This window comes from Rhinoderma darwinii, chromosome 5 (assembly GCF_050947455.1).
Source record: "Rhinoderma darwinii isolate aRhiDar2 chromosome 5, aRhiDar2.hap1, whole genome shotgun sequence".
Lineage (NCBI taxonomy): Eukaryota > Metazoa > Chordata > Amphibia > Anura > Rhinodermatidae > Rhinoderma > Rhinoderma darwinii.
In genome coordinates, this window is record NC_134691.1 from 297,605,244 (window position 1) to 297,627,589 (window position 22,346).

Below are 22,346 nucleotides of genomic sequence, written 5' to 3' on the forward strand. Positions count from 1 at the left end.
TTATACTTGTTATTGTAACAGTTCTTAATAAAACGAGTTTAAAAAAAAAAAAAAAAGTAGGACATGGTCCCGTTGCTCCGTTCCGACAAAAGTAGAGCGTAAAAAAAAAAAACTGAAGTGTGCATGGCCCCATTGAAAAGAATGGGTCAGGGTGCTAGCCGTCAGAAAAACGGCTAGCACCCTGAAGGAAAGAACTTAAGTGGGCATGAAGCCTTAGGGGGTCTATTAGTCCTACTGCAGCCGTGTGACGGCCATTTTACGAACGGCCGGGAAACCCTGTCGTGCGAATAAGGTCTTTTAAGTCAAATAAATCTGAAGGCCTGAGAAAGCAGATTGACGCGAAACAGCTGTTGCCGGTGTAGTTTTCACTGTTTATACTCACTTTTTTTCTACTGAGGAATATAGATTGAAGAAACGATATTAGGTGAGTGGCACTCTTTCGTTCTACCTATATGCTTTGAACGGACTTCTGATTTCCGAGACGAGCACCCCCATTCGTTTGGCTTTGTGACCGACTGAAATGAAAGGCAGACCCCTGCCTCAGAGCTGCAAAGTATTACAAACCTATACAGTGCTGACCCGTACCGTTCTGCTTTGTTAAATAAACATGCAGCCTTCGGCAGGGCACGTTTTGGAGAAGTCAGTATCAAGTAGTTAACAGATGTTGAAAACAAAATATTTATTTTATTCAGCCCTCTATTAGTAACACGTTTCAGGGCACAGATACCCCACGATTGCATCGTGGGGGGTGCCGATGTGCTACAAACACCTTAAACGTGTTGATAGCAATCGATCGCCGCATTTAAGGGGTTAATTGCTAACGTTAGCCATCGTTCTGAATTTTTTCCTCTATATTTATTAATATGTAGCCTACGGTTTATTTGTGCAGCTGTAAAAAAAATAGTGAGTCCTCCAGTTTTATGAATAGAAGTTAGTTTTTAAATACGGTTCTACTATTTATACATTCTATGACTTTTTACCCCTTTTCCTCGAAACCCAACCATTGAGGGCATTTGAAGTACCAGATTTTATTTGAATTGTATACCTTACATGCTGTGCTAGATGATCTTCATGTCTGAAGGAGTATCTATGCCCCAAACGTGTTACTAATAGAGGTCTGATTAAAAGGAAACTTCATTTTCAACATACCTTGACAGCTTGACCCCGGTTCCTTGGGATCTTCGGCGGGGCCGCGCTCCAATATTTATTTGTCTTGCTGTCCACTTCGCACACAGGCAAAGGTGTTTGCGACTGAGGACCGAGGAAGACTGCTACACCACATACGCCTTGAATTTAGAAAGTGTTGTGTGCGCATTTGTGCTCTGCCAATTTTTCTACAAACTTACGGTCCTATGTAGCGCTCTGCTTTTTCTTCTAGTTATTTTCATATAGCATTTAAGTGTCTTTTTTTTATTATGGTACCAGACGGTTACTGTGGTATATGGTTTTCTGCTTTTATATATGAACTCTCTATATTGGAAAATTGCTGTACTAATTGTCCTCCTGTTTGTGCGCAATAAATCCTCTTTTTTTATTCTCTCATTTTAAAAGTAGGTGAAAAACATATTTAGCAGTGATTTTGAGCTGAAATAGGTTGCAATGTATTCAGATATTGCCCTCTAGTGGTAAAACAAAAACACACCCAAGCTTAGGAAAGAGGCTGAATAACTTTTATTTGCTATGTCCCGACATTTTTACATTGCATAGATAGAAATACATGCTAGAAGTAACTGAAAGTAAGGGAACAAAGAAGGAAATCCAGCTCTAAAAATTTGATTTTGAATGTAAAATGAACAAACAAGATCTATTAACAATACGAACATAAAAGATTGCATATTGTCTGGCATATAAAACAGGCCAACATAAGAAACTATACAGAGCAACTTTTATCAATATGAAAATAATTTATAAAAGGCACATTGTAGATTACTGCCCTAGAACTAAGCCATATAGATAATGCTCCCCTGTAAACTAGGCCAGCTTTCCTGCTTACTTGTTAAAACTATTTAAATGGTGGTAAAGTTTTACAGAGAACAGTTTTCAGATATATAAAAAGATATTCCCAGATGCGAACAACTTTCTAGGAGCCGTTGTGTCTATGGCCAGCCTTTGATATAGAACAGCAGGCGACCGTAGTATAAAAAAAAGAGAAAATAAACCAACCGCAATATATTCAAAATGTGTTGTATTGGCATACCCCATACAGATCGAGCTTGGCACAAATTGAACCCTGGCATCAGATGAGACGGCAAAGATTGTGGTATGTATGTGCAGATAGTACTTGCCATGGTCAATGAAAAATGCACTAAATATTTTCTATAAAAAAAACGGAGGACGCATTGGCACAAGATTCAGTGTCGATATTTACCATAAACAGTGTTGCATTACTAAATAATCATAAAATCACAGTATGTAGTGCATTATAAAGACCATCCAGATGTGTGCCAATACCGGAGGGGACTGAAGAGGCCAACGAGAACTTGTTTGGTCAGTTACATAAGGAAATAGTCAGTTTACTTTACATTGGCTTTAGAGCCTTCGGATGTATTGATCTACAGGCCCTACTTAGTTTAGTCACAGAGCCACCATCATGGCAATAATATAACAAAAAAAAAAAAAAAAGTGGTGAAGGCAGGGGAGGTAGTTCATGTTTCCACGTAATGTTGCAGAACTATTATAGCATAAATCACTTACTGTGGGTAAATAGGATACACAATAGATTTAAAGGAAATATGACAAGGACATGGTGGAAGAAAGGTTCCTCTCCCAGCCTGAACCTGCAGAACACAGGTCGCACACCACTGATCCCCGTAGTGTGAACAGATCCATTTCTGAACATTAAACCCCCACGGTTGTATAGGAAATCATCATTCCATTTGCTCAATGGTGTCATTTGCATGCTTTATTTTTCCCATAGGTGTCCAAATTCGCTAGTTTTATTTATTTATACTGTATATGGGCAAATAGTAGTCAATAGCAAATCACTACATGCCAAACAAATACTGTAGGGAAAGAATGATTCCGTATTATACTATGTAGAATGAATGTTAACCAGTAAAACAAAAGCAAAGTTTTCTGCCATGCAAAGTCTGCTGAAGGGGCGGTAAAGCTGATGCAATGGCACAATATCTGACACCAACAATTGCAAGAGATATACAAACCCACAGGTGCTCTAATGCGGAGCCTTCAAGCAGTAATAAGCCATACTTGTGCAAATGGGGTTCAATTTTCTTTTACATAGAGTCTGTAAAGGAGAGAAGTCTGACCTTCCGTAATGCGGGTGCACCGGCATCTGCTGCAGATACCAGTACCCATCCAGAGAAATACGATGTGTGTTTGTTTTACTGGCCGATATGCAAAAAAAAAAAAAACCTGACACGGCTCCTCCAAAGTGTCCACCTTCGAATATACTGAACTTCTGTAAGGTATCTGTTTCTACACTATTCAGACACTTATTTTTCATATTGTGTGGCAAAAAGACTTCTATAACCTTCCAGGTCACCATTGGTATCTAGCGCTCCATGTCATGGGCGTTCAGACTACTGTATAAATAAAAAAATAAATAAAAAAAAGAAGTTCTCCTAAGGACAGATTCACACGTATGTGGGGAAACTGATGTGAAAAACGTGACTTTTCAAGTAAGAGGTACGTCTGTGCGATTTTCGATTTGACGGATCCTCCTTGAATTGAGTCTATGGAGGGATCCGTGAGAACGGAACAAAATAGGACATGTTCTATTTTGCACGGGACCCTTCGCACTGTCTGTTGAAACAACGGCCGGGTGAACGGCCCCATTGAAATACATGTGTCCGTGTGACAGCCGCTGTTTTAATGGTCGTACTCAACGTTCGTCTGAACTTCTGTGCTAAGGCACAAGCAGTAGTGTTATGCTAAGGCTCTCAGATGATTTACCCAACTCTTCAAGGCTTACTTGAGTTATTGGAACGGTCCAATAAATTATGGAATTCATATGTAAATGATCAACCACAACATGTAGTTTACAGGAATATTTGATTTGCAGTAAGAAATCAGTCATGTTTATGAATCCAATCAAAACTGTTAACATGAGGGGATTAAGGGTGTTTTCCCACTAAAGATACTTCTGGTAATTGGGTAACCCCCTGCCCTCCCACCCCTGATCCCGAGAAATGGCCATGTACATGCGATCACTCCATAATTGTGAATGGGAGATACAGATAGAGCAGAGTATGCTCAGTCAGTTATTTTCGTATCGCTCATTCACTAGAGTGAGCACAAGCGAAATAGTTTCAGACATCTATGGCAAATCTAAACCAATATGCCGTTTTTTGTCGTCTACAGTGGAAAAACCAGTAGAAAAGTGCTAGTTTGTCACATAGTTCTCCTTTAGTTCACGAGCAAGAGGTTAAATCAAAATTATTATACTAACCCAAATCGCTAACCCTTAAAAAAATAAAAAAAGTTTAAAAAAAATAAAAATAGTCCTAAAATAGGCCAAGGTTTGTAGAACAGCTTTTCCTTACATCGGAATAGGAAATCTTAAAAAAACTAGTTCTGACCTAAAATAATGGCAGCTAAAAAAAGTTGTTAAAATAGAATAAAAATATAAAACATTGTAAACATTTTAGTCCTAGATCGGTTTGCTTTCTAGGAGCATGACGTGCACAAACAGCGTGGCAGAGGGATGAAGATCTCCGTTTTTATTCAGAAGGTGTATGTGCCGATAACCTACAATATAAAAAGGGAAAATTGTATTATAACTGGAAATTGGTTAGAACTAGAAAGCATTTGTTGTATTCCAGCTAGTATATGTGCAGTCTGACAAACTCTACAACAATAGTCTCTTAACCCCTTCAGTTAGTGGAAAAATGTGATCGATAACTTCATTGCTTATTTGTGAAAAAAACCAAAATGTAGAGAAAATTTGCAAAATGATTTTTCTAAATTTAAACGTCTCGGCTTGTAAGACAGGCAGTTATACCACCCAAAATTGTTACTAATTAACATCCCCCATATGTCTACTTTATATTTGCTTAGTTTTCTGAATATTCTTTTATTTTTCTAGGACATTACGAGGCTTAGAACTTTAGCAGCAATTTCTTACATTTTCAATAAAATTTCAAAAGGCTATTTTTACAGGGGCCAGTTCAGTTCTGAAGTGGCTTTGAGGTCCTTATATATTAGAAAGCCTTAAACACCCCATTCTAAAAACGTCACCCCTCAAAGTATTTAAAACAGCATTCAGAAAGTGTTTTAACCCTTCAGGCATTTCAGAGGAATTGAAACAACGTAAAAGGTGAAATTTACATATTGTATTTCTTTTGCTGAAATTCATTTGTAATAAAAAAAATTCTGTAACAAAGTTTTACCAGAGAAACGCAACTCAATATTTATTGCCCAGATTCTGCAGTTTTTAGAAATATCCCACATGTGGTCCTAGTGCGGTAATGGACTGAAAAACAGGCCTCAGAAGCGAAGGAGCACCTACTGTATTTTGGGGCCTCTTTTTAAAAAAAATATATTTTAGGCACCATGTCAGGTTTGAAGAGGTCTTGTGGTGCCAAACCAGTGGAAACCCCCCAAAAAGTTACCCCATTTTGGAAACACCCCTCAAGGAATATATCTAGGGATATAGTCAACATTCTGATACCCCACAGTTTTTTTGCTTTATTTGAATTAGTCTGTAAAAATGCAATTTATATTTTTCTGAAAATACATAGAAAATTCAAATTTTTACAAGGAAGTAGAAAAAAAAAGCACCCCAACATCTGTAAAGCAATTTACCCTGATTATAGCAATATCCCATATGTGGTCATAAACTGCAGTTTAGACCCACGGCAGAGATCAGAAGGGAAGGATCGGCATTTCGATTTTGGAGCGCAGATTTTGCTGGAATGATTTTCGGGGCCATGTCGCATTTACAACGCACTGGAGGGACCAAAATAGTGAAAAGTGACCCCATTTTGGAAACTACACCCCTCAAGTATTTTTTCTAGGTGTATAGTTAGCACTTTGACCGTACAGTTTTTTTGTTGAATATATTGAAGTTAGTCTGTGAAGATGAAAATCTACTTTTTTTCTGAAAAAACACAGGATTTTAAAATTTTTACAAGGAATAAAGGAGAAAAAGAACCAACATTTGTAATACAATTTCTGCAGAGTACGGCAATACCCCATATGTGGTCATAAACTTCTGCTTGGACACATGACAGGGCTCGAAATGGCAAGAGCGCTACTTGGCAAGCAGACTTTGCTTCATTGGTTTTTAGGCGCCATGTTGCATTTGCAGAGCCCCTGGGGTACCACTACAGTAGAAACCCTGACTCCATTCTGGAAACTACACCTCGAAGCGCATTCATCTAGGGGTATAATGAGCATTTTGATCTCACGGGTGTTTTATAGATTTCATTAGAATTAGGCAGTGAAAATGAAAAATTTTATTTTTCCCCAAAATTTGTAGTTTTAGCTCCCAATTATTTATTTTCACGAGGGGTAATAGGGGGAAAAAAAAAAACCCACACCACACAATTGGTTACTCAATTTCTCCCGAGTATGGCAATTCCCCATGTGTGGCCCTAAACTGCGGTTTGGGCACATGGCAGAGCTCAAAATAGAAGGATCGCCATTTGGCTTCTAGAGCGCAGATTTTGCTGGATTGGTGTACGGGCGCCATGTCGCGCTTGCAGAGCCCCTGAGGTAGCAGGGTAGAGTGTAAAACCCTGAGAAGTGACCCCATTTTGGAAAATACACCCCTCAAGGCCGTTATTTTCCTGGACATATGACAGGGCTCAGAATTGAAGAGCACCATGTGCATTTGAGGTCTATTTTGGTAATTTTCACAGCATTGACCCACAATTGCAGTGCTCTGAGGTCAAATTGTAAAACAAGTCCCAAAGTAGTGACCTATTTTGGAAACTGCACCCCTCAAGGTATTTTTTATGGGGTGCAGTGAGCATTTTGACCCCAGTGTTTTTTTTTATTTATTAAAAGTGAACACTCAGCGGATGGTGCAAAGTGAAAATTGCAATTTTCCACTGATATTCCATTTTAGTGCTCAGTTTGTGCCACTGCAGACAAATCTCAAACTGTTAAGCGGGTTCTCCCGGGTATGGCGATGCCATATATGTGGATGTAAACTGCTGTCTGGGCACAAATTAGGGCTCAGAAGGGAGGGAGAACCATTTGGCTTTTGGAGTGCAGATTTTGCTTGGTTGTTCGGTATTTTAGTTTAGAATGTGGGGGCATATACAGGCTGTCCGGAGTACATCAGGGCATAATAAGGGTATAATAATGCGGTAAATAATCTGCAGATTCGTGGCCAGTGTCGCACTGATAAATGGTGCCCAATCTTATCCGCTTTTGGAACACTGCACATTTTGTGTCATATTCCGAGAGCCAGAACTTTTACTTTTTTCCCACCGGAGCTGTGTGAGGGCGTATTTGTTGTGGGACAATCTGTAGTTTTCATTGGTACCATTTTGGGGTACATGCGATTTTTTTTTAATCAATTCATATTCAATTTTTTGGCAAGCAAGGTGACCATAAACCAGCAATTCTGACAATGTTTTTTTACGGCGTTCACCGTGCCCTATAAATTACATATTTATTTTGCGGGTCGATACGATTATGGCAATATAACATGTACATTTTTTTTTTTTATTATGGGACAGCATTTGCATAATAAAATCACTTTTATTTTTTAAATCATTTATTTTTTGTATCACCATCTTCTGAGAGCCATACATTGCTGTGGGGGTGGCTTGTTTTTTGCAAGACTGGCTGTAGTTTTTGTTGGTACAATTTTGGGACCGTGCAACATTTTGATCACTTTTTATTCCATGTTTTCGTAAGGGTGGGTTAACAAAAAATACAGCGATTCTGGAATTATTATTTTTTTTTACTTGTTCACTGTGCTGGGAAAATAACAGGATATCTTTATAGATTGGGTCGTTACGGACGCGGCAATACCAAATGTGTACTTTTTTTATTTTTTTTAAGGTGTTCAGTTTTGTCCTATAATAAAAGACTTTATGGGGAAAAAAAGTTATTTATTTTTTTTAACTTAAAAAAGTTGAAACTAGGGGACTTGTAGGCATGATGCCCTGACCGCTATCTAATACACTGAACTACCTACATAGTGCCGTCTATTAGAGCTATCAGTTATTCACGGACAACAAGTCTATTAGGCTAAGCCTGCGGGCGGGGCCTAATAGGCTTCTGTACTAGGCAGACCAGGAGGTCATTGTTAGTCCTCTGGTTGCCATAGCAACAATCTGGTGCGATCTAACCACCTAGATGCAGCGATCGCTTTTGATCGCTGCATTTAAGGGGTTAATCGGGCGGATCGGAGGCTATTACAGCGGGATGTCAGCTGTAATATACAGTCTGAGCCTGCACAATCTTCTTGGCCCTGATCGTAAGCCTTTTAGGCTCAGGAGCGGGCCCTAGAAGGCTTCCATGCTTGGCAGACAAGGAGGCAATTGTTAGGACTCTGGTTGCCATAGCAACCACTGGCATGCGCGACACAGGGACGCCGACAGGCTAGAAACCACCTAGATGCAGCGATCACTTGATCGCTGCATCTAAGGGGTTAATTGGCAGGATCTGAGCCTAGCTCCGGTCCTGGCCGTTACAGCGGGACGTCATCTGTAATATACAGCCGACACCCTCTGGTGATGGTCGATGGCTCAGCCTCTGAGCCCGCTCCATCATGTACAGTTAAATGAGAAGGCGCTAACACATTAGTGCTGATGACGTAACTGTACGTGATTGTGTGGAAAGAGGTTAAAGTAGCAGATATGTGAAGCCTGCCCATCCACAGGCTTATAAAAACAGAGCTTCAAATGACTGCAGCATGACGACACCGACATTCATGCTACCGGCCATGCCAAATCTGTGAGCCCTCAGCTAAAGGGGCTTTCCGAGCTTATGCCACCATAGCTCAGAAGTAGTACCTACTTATGAAAAATAAGCTCTTCTGAGCTCAGGAAACATCCTTACTTTACTTTCCTCTTATCTCAACAAATCCAGAGATGTGAGGCGCGAGACAGCCAGTTTGAAAGAACATGATATTACGATGCTCTATCACGAGACGCCTATGCTATTTGTGGCCACACAGCGGTGATGCGGGTTGCAGCCTGTCACTATATTGTATTGAGTGGATTTAATGAAAAATTGGAGTCCTTAACCAAACTCAGGCAAAGGTAAGGGTGCACACTTCTGTATGGTGGCATCATCTGGTGACCAGTCAGACACATATGTTGCCCAGCTATGTGCAGTACGGTTTTAATTTTGCTAGGGCTTGCTGTGGGCGAGCTTACCATGTAAAAAAGACTGCAGTTCCCATAATTCCTCGCCCCCTCACAGACATTGCCTATGTTTAAAGCTGCCTACATGCCCCTCCATTACAAGGTAAGGGAGTTCTGTAATAACTCCCTGTCAGCTACTGAGACACAGCCCTGATGTTCTGCTGATTAACTCTGCTTTATCTTCTGCCCTGCATGTGACAGGATCCCTCCCTCCACTGACATAGGAAGGGGGTGAGCAGGGATCAGTGGAGAGAAGAGGCATGTGATGTGCCATACTTCCTGGAAGGGGGAGAGGGGAGAACCACCTGTCCAGTATGCCACATAAGCAAAATATAAACACCAGGAGAATTGTCATGTGACTTTATGTGAGACTAGGGTCTGGTGTACAGAGGCATTTCAGCTACAGAGAGTATTAGTAAGGGAGTAATCTTACTGTAGTTAAACCATCTGCCCACACATTTAAAGACTGGAAAAAAGCTGATCTTAGGTAGATGTAAGAGTAAAGACATGATCACTATGCCATTTTCTCAGAGACGAATCTAACTTTCACTGGCCATTATGGTATAGGATTAGAAAATCAAGAAATTTATTTAGTTTTTTTACCTAGTTGTAAACTCGACAGTGGAACAGTGTACTGGCCAACAAAGTCATTCCGTGAAGAAAGGTCGTAATCCTCCACCAGAAATCTCACCAAGGTTAGGGCAGGGACATCGATTTCAAACTCAAAATGCTCATTCCACATGGGGTTAAACCCTGAAACAGATGAGAAGAGTTAAGAAAAAAATAAAAATAAAATGAGATATAAATACTAATAAACAAGAATAAAAGAAAATAAAACATTACAAAAACACTTCATATAAAACAGGTCAATATATATATATATATATATATATATATATATAAATAAAAATGAGCATTTGTAAGGCCATACACGGATGTTGGACGAGAGGACATGGCACGCAATTTCCGTTTAGTTTATCTCAAAATGTGTTTGGGTGAATTGTGTGGAAGAACTTAACTGGGCCGCACAGAGCCCTGACCTCAACCTCAAACCATGCGTTTATAGACCTGGCTTTGTGCACTGGGGCACAGTCATGCTGGCATGGAAAAGAGCCCTCCCCAAACTGTTCCTACAAAGTTGGAAGCAAGCAATTGTCCAAAATGTCTTGGTATGCTTAAGCATTAGGCTGGGTTCACACGACCATACTAACGTCCGTAATGGACGGACGTATTTAGGCCGGAAGTCCCGGACCGAACTCCGTGCAGGGAGCCGGGCTCCTAGCATCATAGTTATGTACGATGCTAGGAGTCCCTGCCTCTGTGCAGGACAACTGTCCCGTACTGTAATCATGTTTTCAGTACGGGACAGTAGTTCCACGGAGAGGCAGGGACTCCTAGCATCGTACATAACTATGATGCTAGGAGCCCGGCTCCCTGCACTGAGTTCGGTCCGGGACTTCCGGCCGAAATACGTCCGTCCATTACGGACGTTAATGTGGTCGTGTGAACAAAGCCTTAAGCTTTCCTTCCCCTGGAACTAATGGGCCTAGGCCAATCCCTGAAAAACAACCCCACAGCATTATCCCTCCTCCACTAAACTTTACAATTGGCACAATGCAGTCAGGCAGGTAACGTTCTCCTGGCATTCACCAAACGCAGACTCGTTCCTCAGACTGCCAGATGGAGAAGTGTGATTGATCACTTCACAGAACATGCTTCCCCTGCTCCAGAGTCCAGTGGCGGCGTGCTTTACACCACTCCATCCGACGCTTGGCATTGTGCTTGATGATTAAAGGCTTGTGTGCAGCTGCTCAGCCATGGAAACCCACAGCAGCAAGTTATGGAGTCAGCAGAGTGTTGGCAATTTTTATGCACTATGCGCCTCAGCAGGTCGCTGAGGCGCATAGTGCATAAAAACGTAACTTGCTGTGGTACTTGAACACTACGGCTTTGCAACAATACTACTCACAGTTGATTGGGAAATTTCTTCCCTCCTAGATATTCCAAAAACGGACTTATAGAAACAGGGGCATCCTATTACAGTACACGCTGGAATTCAACGAGCTCTCTAGAACGACCCATTCCTTCACAAATGTTTGTAAAGGCAGACTGTATATATATATATATATATATATATATATATATATATTTCACATATATACATACATAGGACTGGTCTGTAATTGTAAAGAACTTCTCCTTCCTACCATTGTTATCAATCATCTTTGAGAGCTTCTTCTCTCTGTCCCGCGCCACCCCTAGTAACTCCACAGTCACAAAGGGGTCCACTATTGAGCTTTTCTTCTTGTTCACTTTTGGTAGCTGCTGTCCAGAGATTATCTATAATATACATCATGTAACCATGTTAGTAATGTTTAAATATTTTACACAGGTTACTAGTTTTCCCCATAACGTTTAATGCAAAGGACATGAGATCGTACTGCACAGAATGGGACAAAGCTGCGCCCTACCCACAATTTCACTATATATTGAGAAGAATCAACACTTAACCATGATGGTGAGCTTTTTCGGAGTCCACCACTCTCCATCGTGAATGGACTTTGGATTGAATTTAGATTGACGATATCGAAGGAATGATGGTTTAAGAACATAGCCAGAGAATCCGTTGTCACGGAATCTGCCTTGATGGACGTCCATCTCTGTACATGGTGTCTGGAAATTCAATGCCACTGCAAAAAAAATGACATCTTATAAGAGTTGGTTTCTTTCACAACTACACATAAAAGATACTTATGAAAGTATAATACATATCACATGACGCAACAGGTCACTGCTAACAAAAAAAATAATTCTGGAGGATGGTAACATTTTTCCCTTGAAATGGTTAATATTCATAAACTCCCGTGTCTAATGGGGATTTTGTGACTGCTGAATCTTTTTCATGACCTTATAAAGCGCAGACAATGTCACAAATTCAGCTGGCATTGGTTTAAAACTATGGCAGAAGATAGACTAAGCACACATTATGATAGCATACGTTTTTCCCATTTCATTTGCTAGAGAATGAAAGATTAAGCAGAAAAAGAATCTCTAATATAACATCCCATGCACAGATGTCTAGCTTTTGACGTAGAACTGCTTTAAAAAAAATAAAAAATAAAGTACAGTCTTGGGGATATCCTTTTATTTGGAAAACCGTTTCCAACTTCCAACCCGCCACGATCCTGAAATAATAATCTCATGGATAGATTATATAATACAGAACCAACAAGAATATGTGAGCTTGTATGAAATCTATGACTCACAGCTAAAAAGAGATTCATGGAAATTTAGAATGCAATTCCGAATTCAATGGTTTCACTAATTTTCAGATATTAGGTAAGATTTCACCAAATGCAACTCGCTACCACTATAATCAAATGGTTATATTACTTTATATGTGATCTTTGTCCCTTCACAGCTTAAAAGGTTATGTACACTTATGCAACCATTTTGTATTGCTCCAATGCAAGAAAAAAAAAAAAAAAAAAAGCAGCAACTTTGCAGGATACTGCAGTGACACAAAATCGTATCAAGGCTTTTTGCAATCATGTGTAAGGGTATGTTCACACGGCCGAAAAATCTGAAGCAGAACGCCTCCAAACATCTGCCCATTGATTTCAATGGGAAAAACGGCATTCTGTTGGGGCGTTTTTTTACAGCTGCTTAAAAAACCGCATGCAAAAAATAAGTGCATGTCAATTCTTCAGCTGTTTTTGGAGCCGTTTTTCATGGACTATAGAAAAACCGCTCCAAAAACGGCCGTAAAAAACAATGCGAAAAATGTGAGTTGCTTAAAAACTGCTGAAAATCAGGAGCGGTTTTCCCTCGAAAACAGCTCCGCATTTAGACGATTTTTGTTAAGCGTGTGAACATAGCCTTACTCTCATTTTCCCCATCTTTTTCTGGCTAATCTACTGTTCTGTGTAGTCTCACCCTGCAGTCTCTTATGTGCTCCCTTGCTAGCCTACAGACAGGAGGAGAAGAGGTGGATAAAAGAGTGACTATGGTAGACCGATGGATCGGCATGCAAACTATAGGCACAAAATAGTATTAGATTTTTAATTTTGCCATGTCTTATATGCAAAGTTGCTCCATTTAATATATTAGACATAATGGAGCAATAAAAGAAGGCATACTTGACAAAATGTCAAACTCGAGTTTCAGGACCTAGTAAAACTACATCGCTGTTCCTACCAGGAAAGAAGTGCCTTTTACATGCACATTAGCGGAAGTCCTGCACTTTGCTGAACAGTTTGCAGAACATTCTCACGAAAATGCTGATTGTTGGCAAGTGTGAGAATGTTTGCAAAAATGCACAGTGTTTAGGGGGTGTTAGGTTTTCTAAAAGTCTTTTAATCTGTTAACCACTTACGCAATATTCGGGGACCCATCTGGAAAACTAGGGGACTTGTTACCCATGTAACTGTAGAGGTAGATGCACATGGAGAGAGCCTCCTTTGTAGTTAGAATGAGATTCCCTGTTTGTTTTTTTAGAGCAATTGTGATCTTTGGCTGCCACTATCTGACTGACAAGTTTGACATGTCATAACAGAAAACCACATTAATACAGGATTCCAATGTCTATTTTTCTATTTTAGTGATTAGAAAATATACTGCAGATAAGCACCCACCTATCTGACAGCCCGCATTCCACATATCTACAGCACTGTAGTTGGAGGAGTCTGTTCTCATGCCGTCAGGATAAATTCTTGTCAGCTGCCTGGAATTATGCTGAATAAAACGGTTTCCTTTATTGGAAAAAGATACAATACACAAGATTAGTAGGATCTGCAATTCAAAAATGCAGCATTTCATTAATAGGTCATGCAACACTAGACTGTCCAATACAGGTTTCCATTTAAAATGGTATTTCACTAAGAAAGGGGTGAGTGAAAACCCTGGCACATACTAGTTAATCTCCAATAAGGGGATACATGGCACTCCGTTAAGTTTGCATGTGTGAAGAGAATGGTCCCCTCGTATAATACCAATTAAATACTCCCGCAGTATATACCAGATACCACATCACCGTACACTGCATTGAGTGAAGACCAGTGTTACACGGACCTATTACCGCATGTGCCTTCACGCTATTAAGCAATAGACCGCACTATGGCAGGTGCAATACTGGACTATTCTAATTTCAAAGAAAACCCACCACTAACTTCATAAGACGATTTAAGGCAATCAATCCAAATCGGTTTATGATCACACCAAGCAAGTAGACAGATTTGCAGTATCTCCCCAGTATTACCTGACTCGCTGGCCAGCTTCAGAGCCTTGCTCTCCGTGAGGGAGGACATCTCATAGAATGACTGATTCTCTGCTGCATATTCAAAGCCACGGAAATGCACACTCTTACAGTATATCACGGTGTCCGATAGTTCCTTGGCGAGCTTCATCTTTGCATTCTAGGACATAATTCAGTTCAAATATGAAGTACCAACACCTTACATAATGAGGTTTCAATTAAATGTAGTTAGAAATAGGATTTATGTGACGGAGTATTTTTTCCTCCAAGGCTTCACTGCTTACCGTGCCTTTTTTGGCATGGACATTAGACTTGACAGCCTCGTCCTCCATTTCTGCAGCTTCATCCTCATCAGACACATCATCATCCTCGGTAACGCTATTCTCCGTTTCCTTTATGCTGTCTTCCAGTGAGTTGAGCTTTTTTCCTTTTACCAGGATTTTCCCTTTTAGTTGCTGAAAAACAATGAGATCGATCTTAAGAATGTAAATTACACACAAAGGACGGTTCATAGAAGCGAACATATTATAATTTATGATATGTAATCCTTCATTATTTTTCTGACAATAGATTCTTTGTTTATTATATAGATTAAATTGAATGCCTATACACAGTATAATGCCCCTATAACTGGACGCAGATACAGTTGAAACCAAGAAAAAAAATAAAAAAATCTAAGAAACCAAAATGCACAAGATGACGTCTGTTAATTGCGCTGAATTTCTGTTTCGGTTATTTTTCAATTAATTGCCCAGCCCTACCTCACCCAGAACTCTTGGTTATATTTATATGATGCCTAGTTTACATTGGTCTTGTAAGCAAGCAATATCTAACCTCTGGTGATGGGAAATCCTTTATCTTTCCTTCAATTGGCAGAGTGAGAAGCATATCCCCAAGTATGTCCTTCATGTATTTGGCCATTATTTTCTGCTGATCCAGGCTGCAGTGATTTTCCAGAGAAATGATCACAGGGTAAGGGGAAGTCTTGAGGAAGGCAATATAGTTAGTCAGTAAATCAGTCAAAATAGAATGTTATATTAAATATGTAATTACTCTATCTTAAGCATAATTTTTTGATGCAGTTGTTTGTTTTGATAAACTTTATGTGATGATGAGTATGTTATTCTTGTCCTTGCAATGCATAATTTGTACTGAAAATTTTTTCAATAAAAAACAATGTTGATTAAAATAGAATGTTATTGATAAAGCACCAAGTGACCGTTTTCTTTACCAATATCTGATGAACTTTTACCAAACCTGAACCCCCAACTAAGGTGTTTTTGTCAGCATAACCTTTTGAGCAAGAATGCACTTTAGTGTACCGCCAACTAAAATCGGCTATATTGCTGCATGTAGTATAATGTACCAGTTTGCCATAAGATGTATTAGAAAATGACTGTTTTTGCAGTGTTTGTGCCTGTGCAGCGCGATCCTGCAGCACTCCGTAAAGTGTAGTAACTAGCTGCATGTTGTGTCTCAAAAGAATTTGAAGCAAGCAGAAAGCCTTGCGGTGGGACTTATTTTATAATCAATAGAGTTTTACAACAGAGGCTTCTTGCTTGCTACAGATTTCACGGAGACAGAAGGTGCAGCTCGTTCCCGATTTAGAGAGCTGCAGGACCGCGCTGCACCGGAACAGAACAAAAAAAAAAAAAAAGACTCATTGTTGGTCAGACATCTAAAATAGTAAATCACATTACACGTAGCACTTTAGCTTTTTTTAAATTAGGAAGCGGTACACTTTAAAGACTGATGATTATCTTCAGATGCTAACCTTCATACATACAAGCCTTCATATGGTTATCAGCTTTAAGAAACCGTGCCATTTTGGTGAAGTTGGCTACACAACGGCCACCTTTACAACCAGATTATCTGAGGAGTTCAAGTACTTCATATTCTACCCAGAATCGGACCCTTCGCTTTTTCATAATAAAGAAAAGACTCGCTAATCTTCTGAGAGCCTGAAGACCCAAGTAAAGGCAAGTGTAGCACAGACATCCAGTGAGACATCGGTCCATCTATGGCTGCCATTATTAAAAAGCGCTTTACTGATTCAGGCAACTACTATTAGGTTATATCCATGCAGCAGGAAGTGGAGCGCGCTGCTAAGTGCAGCTTTCTCCGAGAGGACCTAGCTTGTCCGAGACACAGTAAATGACAGGCAGGGTTCTTTTTCAAATTTGTATTTTTTTTAACAATTCGTCTTATTGGAAAATTGAAAACGAGTAAGGTAATAATAAAAAAATTAAATCCTAGCAGCCTTTGATAAGGTGCATATACACATTAAACTAAGCTTGGCCAATTTTGACGTTTGGACAACGATCTAATGTTTATTGGGGGTCGCCTGACTCTCCCTCAACAGCAGATGAAGGATCGGGCATGTTGGAGTTCAACATACCCAATCCTTTGTTTCTATGGGGGATAAGCCGCTGCCAGAGGTGTCTTTACAGTGGAAAACAACCCTCATCATGTGACAGTTATCACAATCAGATTCTAGTTAGACCCAACAGTCTCCTTGCTAGACAGGGCACCGAGATAGTGGCATTAGGAGCATAAGTGTACAAAATATAGAAAGGTCCTTACAAATATATGGATACAACTTTGCACAGGTCTGGCAATATTCTATAACGATAAGGAAGCAAGCTCCATGCGAACTTACTTAGAAATCGGTTCATGTAAAAGATATTTCCAAATGTTTTTCCTGCATGTTTCTGTCCTGGGGCACTATGTTAAGTGCACGATTATAGTGTTATTCCGAGATTCTTTACATACCTTAAATGCATAGTTCTTTATCGTTTTTATGACGTCTTTGAAGAGGATCTTGGAAGTAAGCGTGTAGCCATGATAAATAACTGGCTCTCTATTAGGCCCATCCCAGCAATCCAACTCCACACAACGGCAGCCTTTGGTAAGAGCCCTATATAAAAAAATAAAAAAACACCAATCTGTGTTAAATACGGGTGTATGTAAATATGATCTAGAAATTAGCACATTGTATAGCTATCAACTCTTCAATACAAAATAATACCCTAAACCGCCAGACTATTCAAATCTTCTAGTGCAGAGTAGAGGGGTATTTGCAAATTCTCAGCCATTGTTCTCTAGTTACATACAACATTCCGTAGGCTGGAGCGAACCTGCAAATTTTGTGGTGTGTAGAAATTGGAAGGAGCTTACCGTATATAGGCTTCAGTGCTGCTCGGCCCCTTTAACTGGTCTTCCATTAGGTAAGTGTTATGTGAGGAGGAGATGAAGTAGTGACATAGTGGCTGCTTCATGTCCTGGTAAACTTTACTGTGAGCCGAATTGAACACATTACCATCATCAGACAACAGATAAATGAGGAAGCCATCTTTAGTCATAGCCGTTTGTTTTTTGCCTGCAATAGAAAACAAACACTATAGGAAGACCTTCAAAAGGCAAATCTGAATCACCTAAAGTGAATATCCACCTGTGAATTTTTTTTTATTTTATTTTTTTTTCAATTGTGGCTGCAGCTCTGTTTTTCAGATACAAAAGTTCCAAATCCCCAGCATAGACATTTTAAAACTTAACAAGCTGGTTACCTGCGGCCACCACCTGAGGGAGCACGGGAGCTTACAACATTATTATAGATTGAACTTCATAAACGAACAGTATACAGTAAGTTCCTCTAGTGGCAGATGCAGGTAGCCAGCCGGTTAGGTTTTCAATTTATGTCTAGGCTGGGGATTTGGAGCTTTGGAGAGAGATTCACTGTAAAGGGGTTATCTGGGATTTTAAAGTTGATGGTCTATCCTTAGGATAGACAACCCATGCGCAAACACAAAAACCCAGAAATTGCAAAAAAACAGTAAATCTTTAACCCCTTAGTGACCACCAATACGCCTTTTCACGTTGGTCACTAAGGGGCCTTCGGCTAGGCCGTCGCCTTTTCACGGAGGCCCAGTCTAAGTCCTGCATGTGTGTCCCGTGCCGGCTGGAGCCGTGCTCTGCTGTCTGGTGACAGCTGGGCTCCTGCTCCAATACCCGCGATCGAAGTTTACCTGTTAAATGCCGCCGTCAACAGCGACAGTGAGCTCCCCCAGTCACCCACCGGCGGCCCGCACATGCAATCGCGGGTCTCCGATAGGGTGTCATGGCAGCCAGGGGCTTGATAAAAGCCCCCAGGTCTGCCCTGGACATATGCCTATTAGGACGCGCCGGAGGCACGTCCTAATAGATTGCCTGTCAGATTTACACTGACAGGCAATAATGCTCTGGTATACGAAGTATACCGAAGCATTTCAGCAGCGATCTGAAGATCGCACAGTAAAGTCCCCTAGTGGGACTAAAAAAAATAAGTAATAAATGTGAAAGATTAATAAAAATTACAGTAAAAAAAATAAAACCATTTTTTTCCATAAAAAGTGATTTTATTTAGAAAGTGTAAAAGAAATAAAAGTACACATATGTGGTATCGCCGCGACCGTAATGACTCAATTAATAAAGTTAATATGTAATTCAAACCGCAAGGTGAACAGCGTAAAAAAAAAAAACGCAAAAAACAATGGCGAAATTGCAATTTTTTCCCATTGCCCCCCAAAAAAGTCATAATAAAAGTGAAACAACAAGTCCCATGCACCCCAAAACAGTACCAATCAAAACTAAGTCTCGTCCCGCAAAACACAAGCCCAAAAAATTACTACATTGATGGAAAAATAAAAAAGTTACGGCTCTTGGAAAGAAACGATGCAAAAACAAATAATTTTAGTTCAAAAGGGTTTTTATTGTGCAAAAGTCGTAAAACATAAAAAACCTCTACATATGTGGTATCGCCGTAATCGTACCGACCCAGAGAATAAAAGGTAACATGTGATTTACGCCGCACAGTGAACGGCATCAATTTAAAACGCATATAACAATGGTGGAATTTCAGGTTGTTTTTTTATAATCCCCCCCCCCCCCCCAAAAAAGTTAATTTTAAAGCTGTGTCGACGGAAAAATAAAAAAAAGTTATAGCTCTTTGAATGAGACTATAATAGAAAAACAACTAAAATAGCTTGGTCATTAGGGCCTAAAATGGGCTGGTCACTAAAGGGGTTAATATATAAGAGTCAAAATACAATACATAAAGCTGTTAAAACAGGACCATAATTAGAGAGAGCACAAAATGGAAAACATGCCATGTGGTATACAGTACAACCACCCACAGACACTGCAAGGGCACAATAGTAATAAACAAGAATCCAAATACATAGGTAATGCAAAAATGAAATATTACATACCCGCACGTACCAATAAATAAATTTATGGGCTATGGATGGAAAATAATGTACAGGGCAGGTTACCAAAAGAACGCAAGTACAGAGGTCAGATGGGTACAGACCAATGAATGTGAAATCCCTAGCACAAAATTGTAAGTCAAAAAACGACAATAAGAGGCAGAAAGGCCCTTAAGGCAAAAAAAGCGTACCCCGAGACATAGTGAACCTAGAGACAGGTGGTGATGTGTATAGGCACAGAAAGACCTCAACACGCGTTTCGCCAAGCCGGTCCCTCTATGTTAGGCCCCATGAACACGAACGTATTTTTTTCCTCCCGTAAATACAGGTCCTTTGTCACATGTATTCGACCCGTATTCCACCAGTATTTACGGACCCGTTTTCTCTGCACTAAAATCGGCAGCCCCTTCTCTCTATCAGTGCTGGATAGAGAGAAGGGGCATCCCTCTTGGGCTGAGTTTCCGCAGCGATTGGAAGTAAATGTTCATACGCGTCCCTCTCGACATCCAGTCAGACCTCCCTGGATGATGCGGCAGTCCATGTGACCGCTGCAGCCTGTGATTGGCTGTAGCGGTCACATGGGATGAAACGTCATCCTGGGAGGCCAGACTGGAGGAAGAAGCAGGGAGTTCTGGGTAAGTTAACTTTTAATACCATTAACTCCAGCGGTAGTCACTGTCCCAGGTGCTGAAAGAGTTACTGTCGATCAGTTAACTCTTTCAGCACCCTGGACAGTGACTATACCCTGACGTCGCCTAGCAACGCTCCCGTAATTACAGGTGCACACACGTAGCCACCCGTAATTACGGGAGCCCCATAGACTTCTATGGGCCTGCCCGTGCCGTAATTACGGCCTGAAATTGGACATGTTCCATATTTTTCAACGGCCCGGGCACCTTCCCGTAAGCAAACGGGAAGGTACCAGTGGCCAATAGAAGTCTATGGGCCTGTAATTACGGGCGTTTTTACGTTCGTGTGCATAGGGCCTTCGTGTGTATTACATTACCAGATAGGTGCTGTATAAAATCAATTGGTCAGTCATATGGTGCAGAGTGTAGAGTAACTATATTGGTGGGGTCAGTCATGCAAGTTGCAAGACCGAGAAATCAATGTTTAATGTTTTTAAGTGTAAAGGCCCTCATCACTGAACAGTGCCAGCCTGTCCGCTGAGTAACGGCTCTATCGTACAATCAGGAGACCAATAGAGCCATCAAAGGGGAGAGGTTGTCAGCATCCAGTGAGGAGAGCCTGGAGAACTTGAAGATCAAGGGGCCACATCTGTGGCACTTGCAATCACGGTGCCGAGGGGGGGGGGGGGCTAAAACATTGATTTCTCAGTTATGCAACACCGATGTAGTTCGCTACACTGCCCACCCTTTATAGAACGCGGTCAGCAGTTTTGAGGGATAAAAACTCAATATATTCCCTTTAAGCGGGCTGTTCACTTACATTAGCGGTCATCCAAATGCTCATTTCGCTGACAGCTATTCCTCTAGACATCGTCCATACACATGGACACTCGACCGAGTGTGGAGGAGTCTTCGTTTTGGCGGGGTGAATAATCCACTGCCAGACCCCTCTGGTAGAGTTTCCTTTCTCATGAGAATAAAGGATTTGGATTGTTGAAATCCAACATGCCCAGTCCTTTTATTCCCCTGCCGTCTGAAGAGTCGGGACATGCACATATATATTAGTCGGTCTGTCCTGCCAAAATTGGCAGGTACGGTAGACTTTCCTCTAATTTGTATGGGAACCCTTATATTAGGGAATCGGAATGGAGAATTATTATTCAGATCTGGGTTGGAAAAGGTGTCAAATTATCAGTGTTTCTAGATTACATGTATTTTAGCCGATTTTCTTGACCACTCTGAAAGCGCAAGCTTTGTTTATGCATTGACGTTCGAGTACAAAATACAATTAGCTATTTTAGGATACGACTGCAGCTAAAGGTTGTCCATGTAGCTCCATAGAAACTTGTAGTCAAATATAATGAAGTCAGAAGAACACTTTACTACTAGGCTCTGTTCACACCACGTTTGGCATATACACCAGATATATAGGTTTGTATACAAAAAAAACAAAATGGTATGGCAGAAATGTATTTTTGCATAACCTCTGGATGTTTTTTGTTTTATTTTATAGTATGGAAAACCCATATACACAATGACTTTTTTTTAGAATTGAGAGGGCAGACAAATGTATGTTTGAGTCCGTCAAGCAATTTTTTTTTTTTACGTATTATTGATTTCTTTTTTTTTTTTCCAAATATATTTTTATTCAAAGCCAGAACAGTTACAAGTATGCAATGTGTGTCACACATACAATAATACGTACATCAGATAATGTGTTCCAGCTTCAAAATTATTTTCCATTTTCCTTGTCATCATTAAGTTACAAAGTAATTAATAATACAAAACACATCCAACAATTCCCTTCCCTCCCCCCAACTTCTCCCCCATCTCGGTGAACATTTTCTCAACTAGCCACCAGAATGCCTAGCGTGCCCTGGATACTCTGTGAACTATACCATGATGTGTGTCGAAATGTGCGCATGAACACCCC

General features: G+C 40.4%; 1 protein-coding gene across 1 annotated transcript in view; it reads right to left on the bottom strand.

Moving 5' to 3' along the window:
* Window positions 1-1,653: 1,653 nt before the first annotated feature.
* PLCD1 (phospholipase C delta 1) overlaps window positions 1,654-22,346 on the bottom strand; it is a 76,525-nt gene continuing 55,832 nt past the window's right edge. The window contains exons 6-15 of the mRNA XM_075827328.1: window positions 17,719-17,920; window positions 17,314-17,458; window positions 15,376-15,525; window positions 14,826-14,996; window positions 14,545-14,701; window positions 13,922-14,038; window positions 11,799-11,977; window positions 11,495-11,627; window positions 9,891-10,040; window positions 1,654-4,707 (exon numbers count right to left, since the gene is read on the bottom strand). Of these exons, the coding sequence (XP_075683443.1) occupies window positions 4,610-4,707; window positions 9,891-10,040; window positions 11,495-11,627; window positions 11,799-11,977; window positions 13,922-14,038; window positions 14,545-14,701; window positions 14,826-14,996; window positions 15,376-15,525; window positions 17,314-17,458; window positions 17,719-17,920 (1,502 nt within the window). The 3' untranslated portion in view covers window positions 1,654-4,609. The remainder of the gene's footprint in view (window positions 4,708-9,890; window positions 10,041-11,494; window positions 11,628-11,798; window positions 11,978-13,921; window positions 14,039-14,544; window positions 14,702-14,825; window positions 14,997-15,375; window positions 15,526-17,313; window positions 17,459-17,718; window positions 17,921-22,346) is intronic.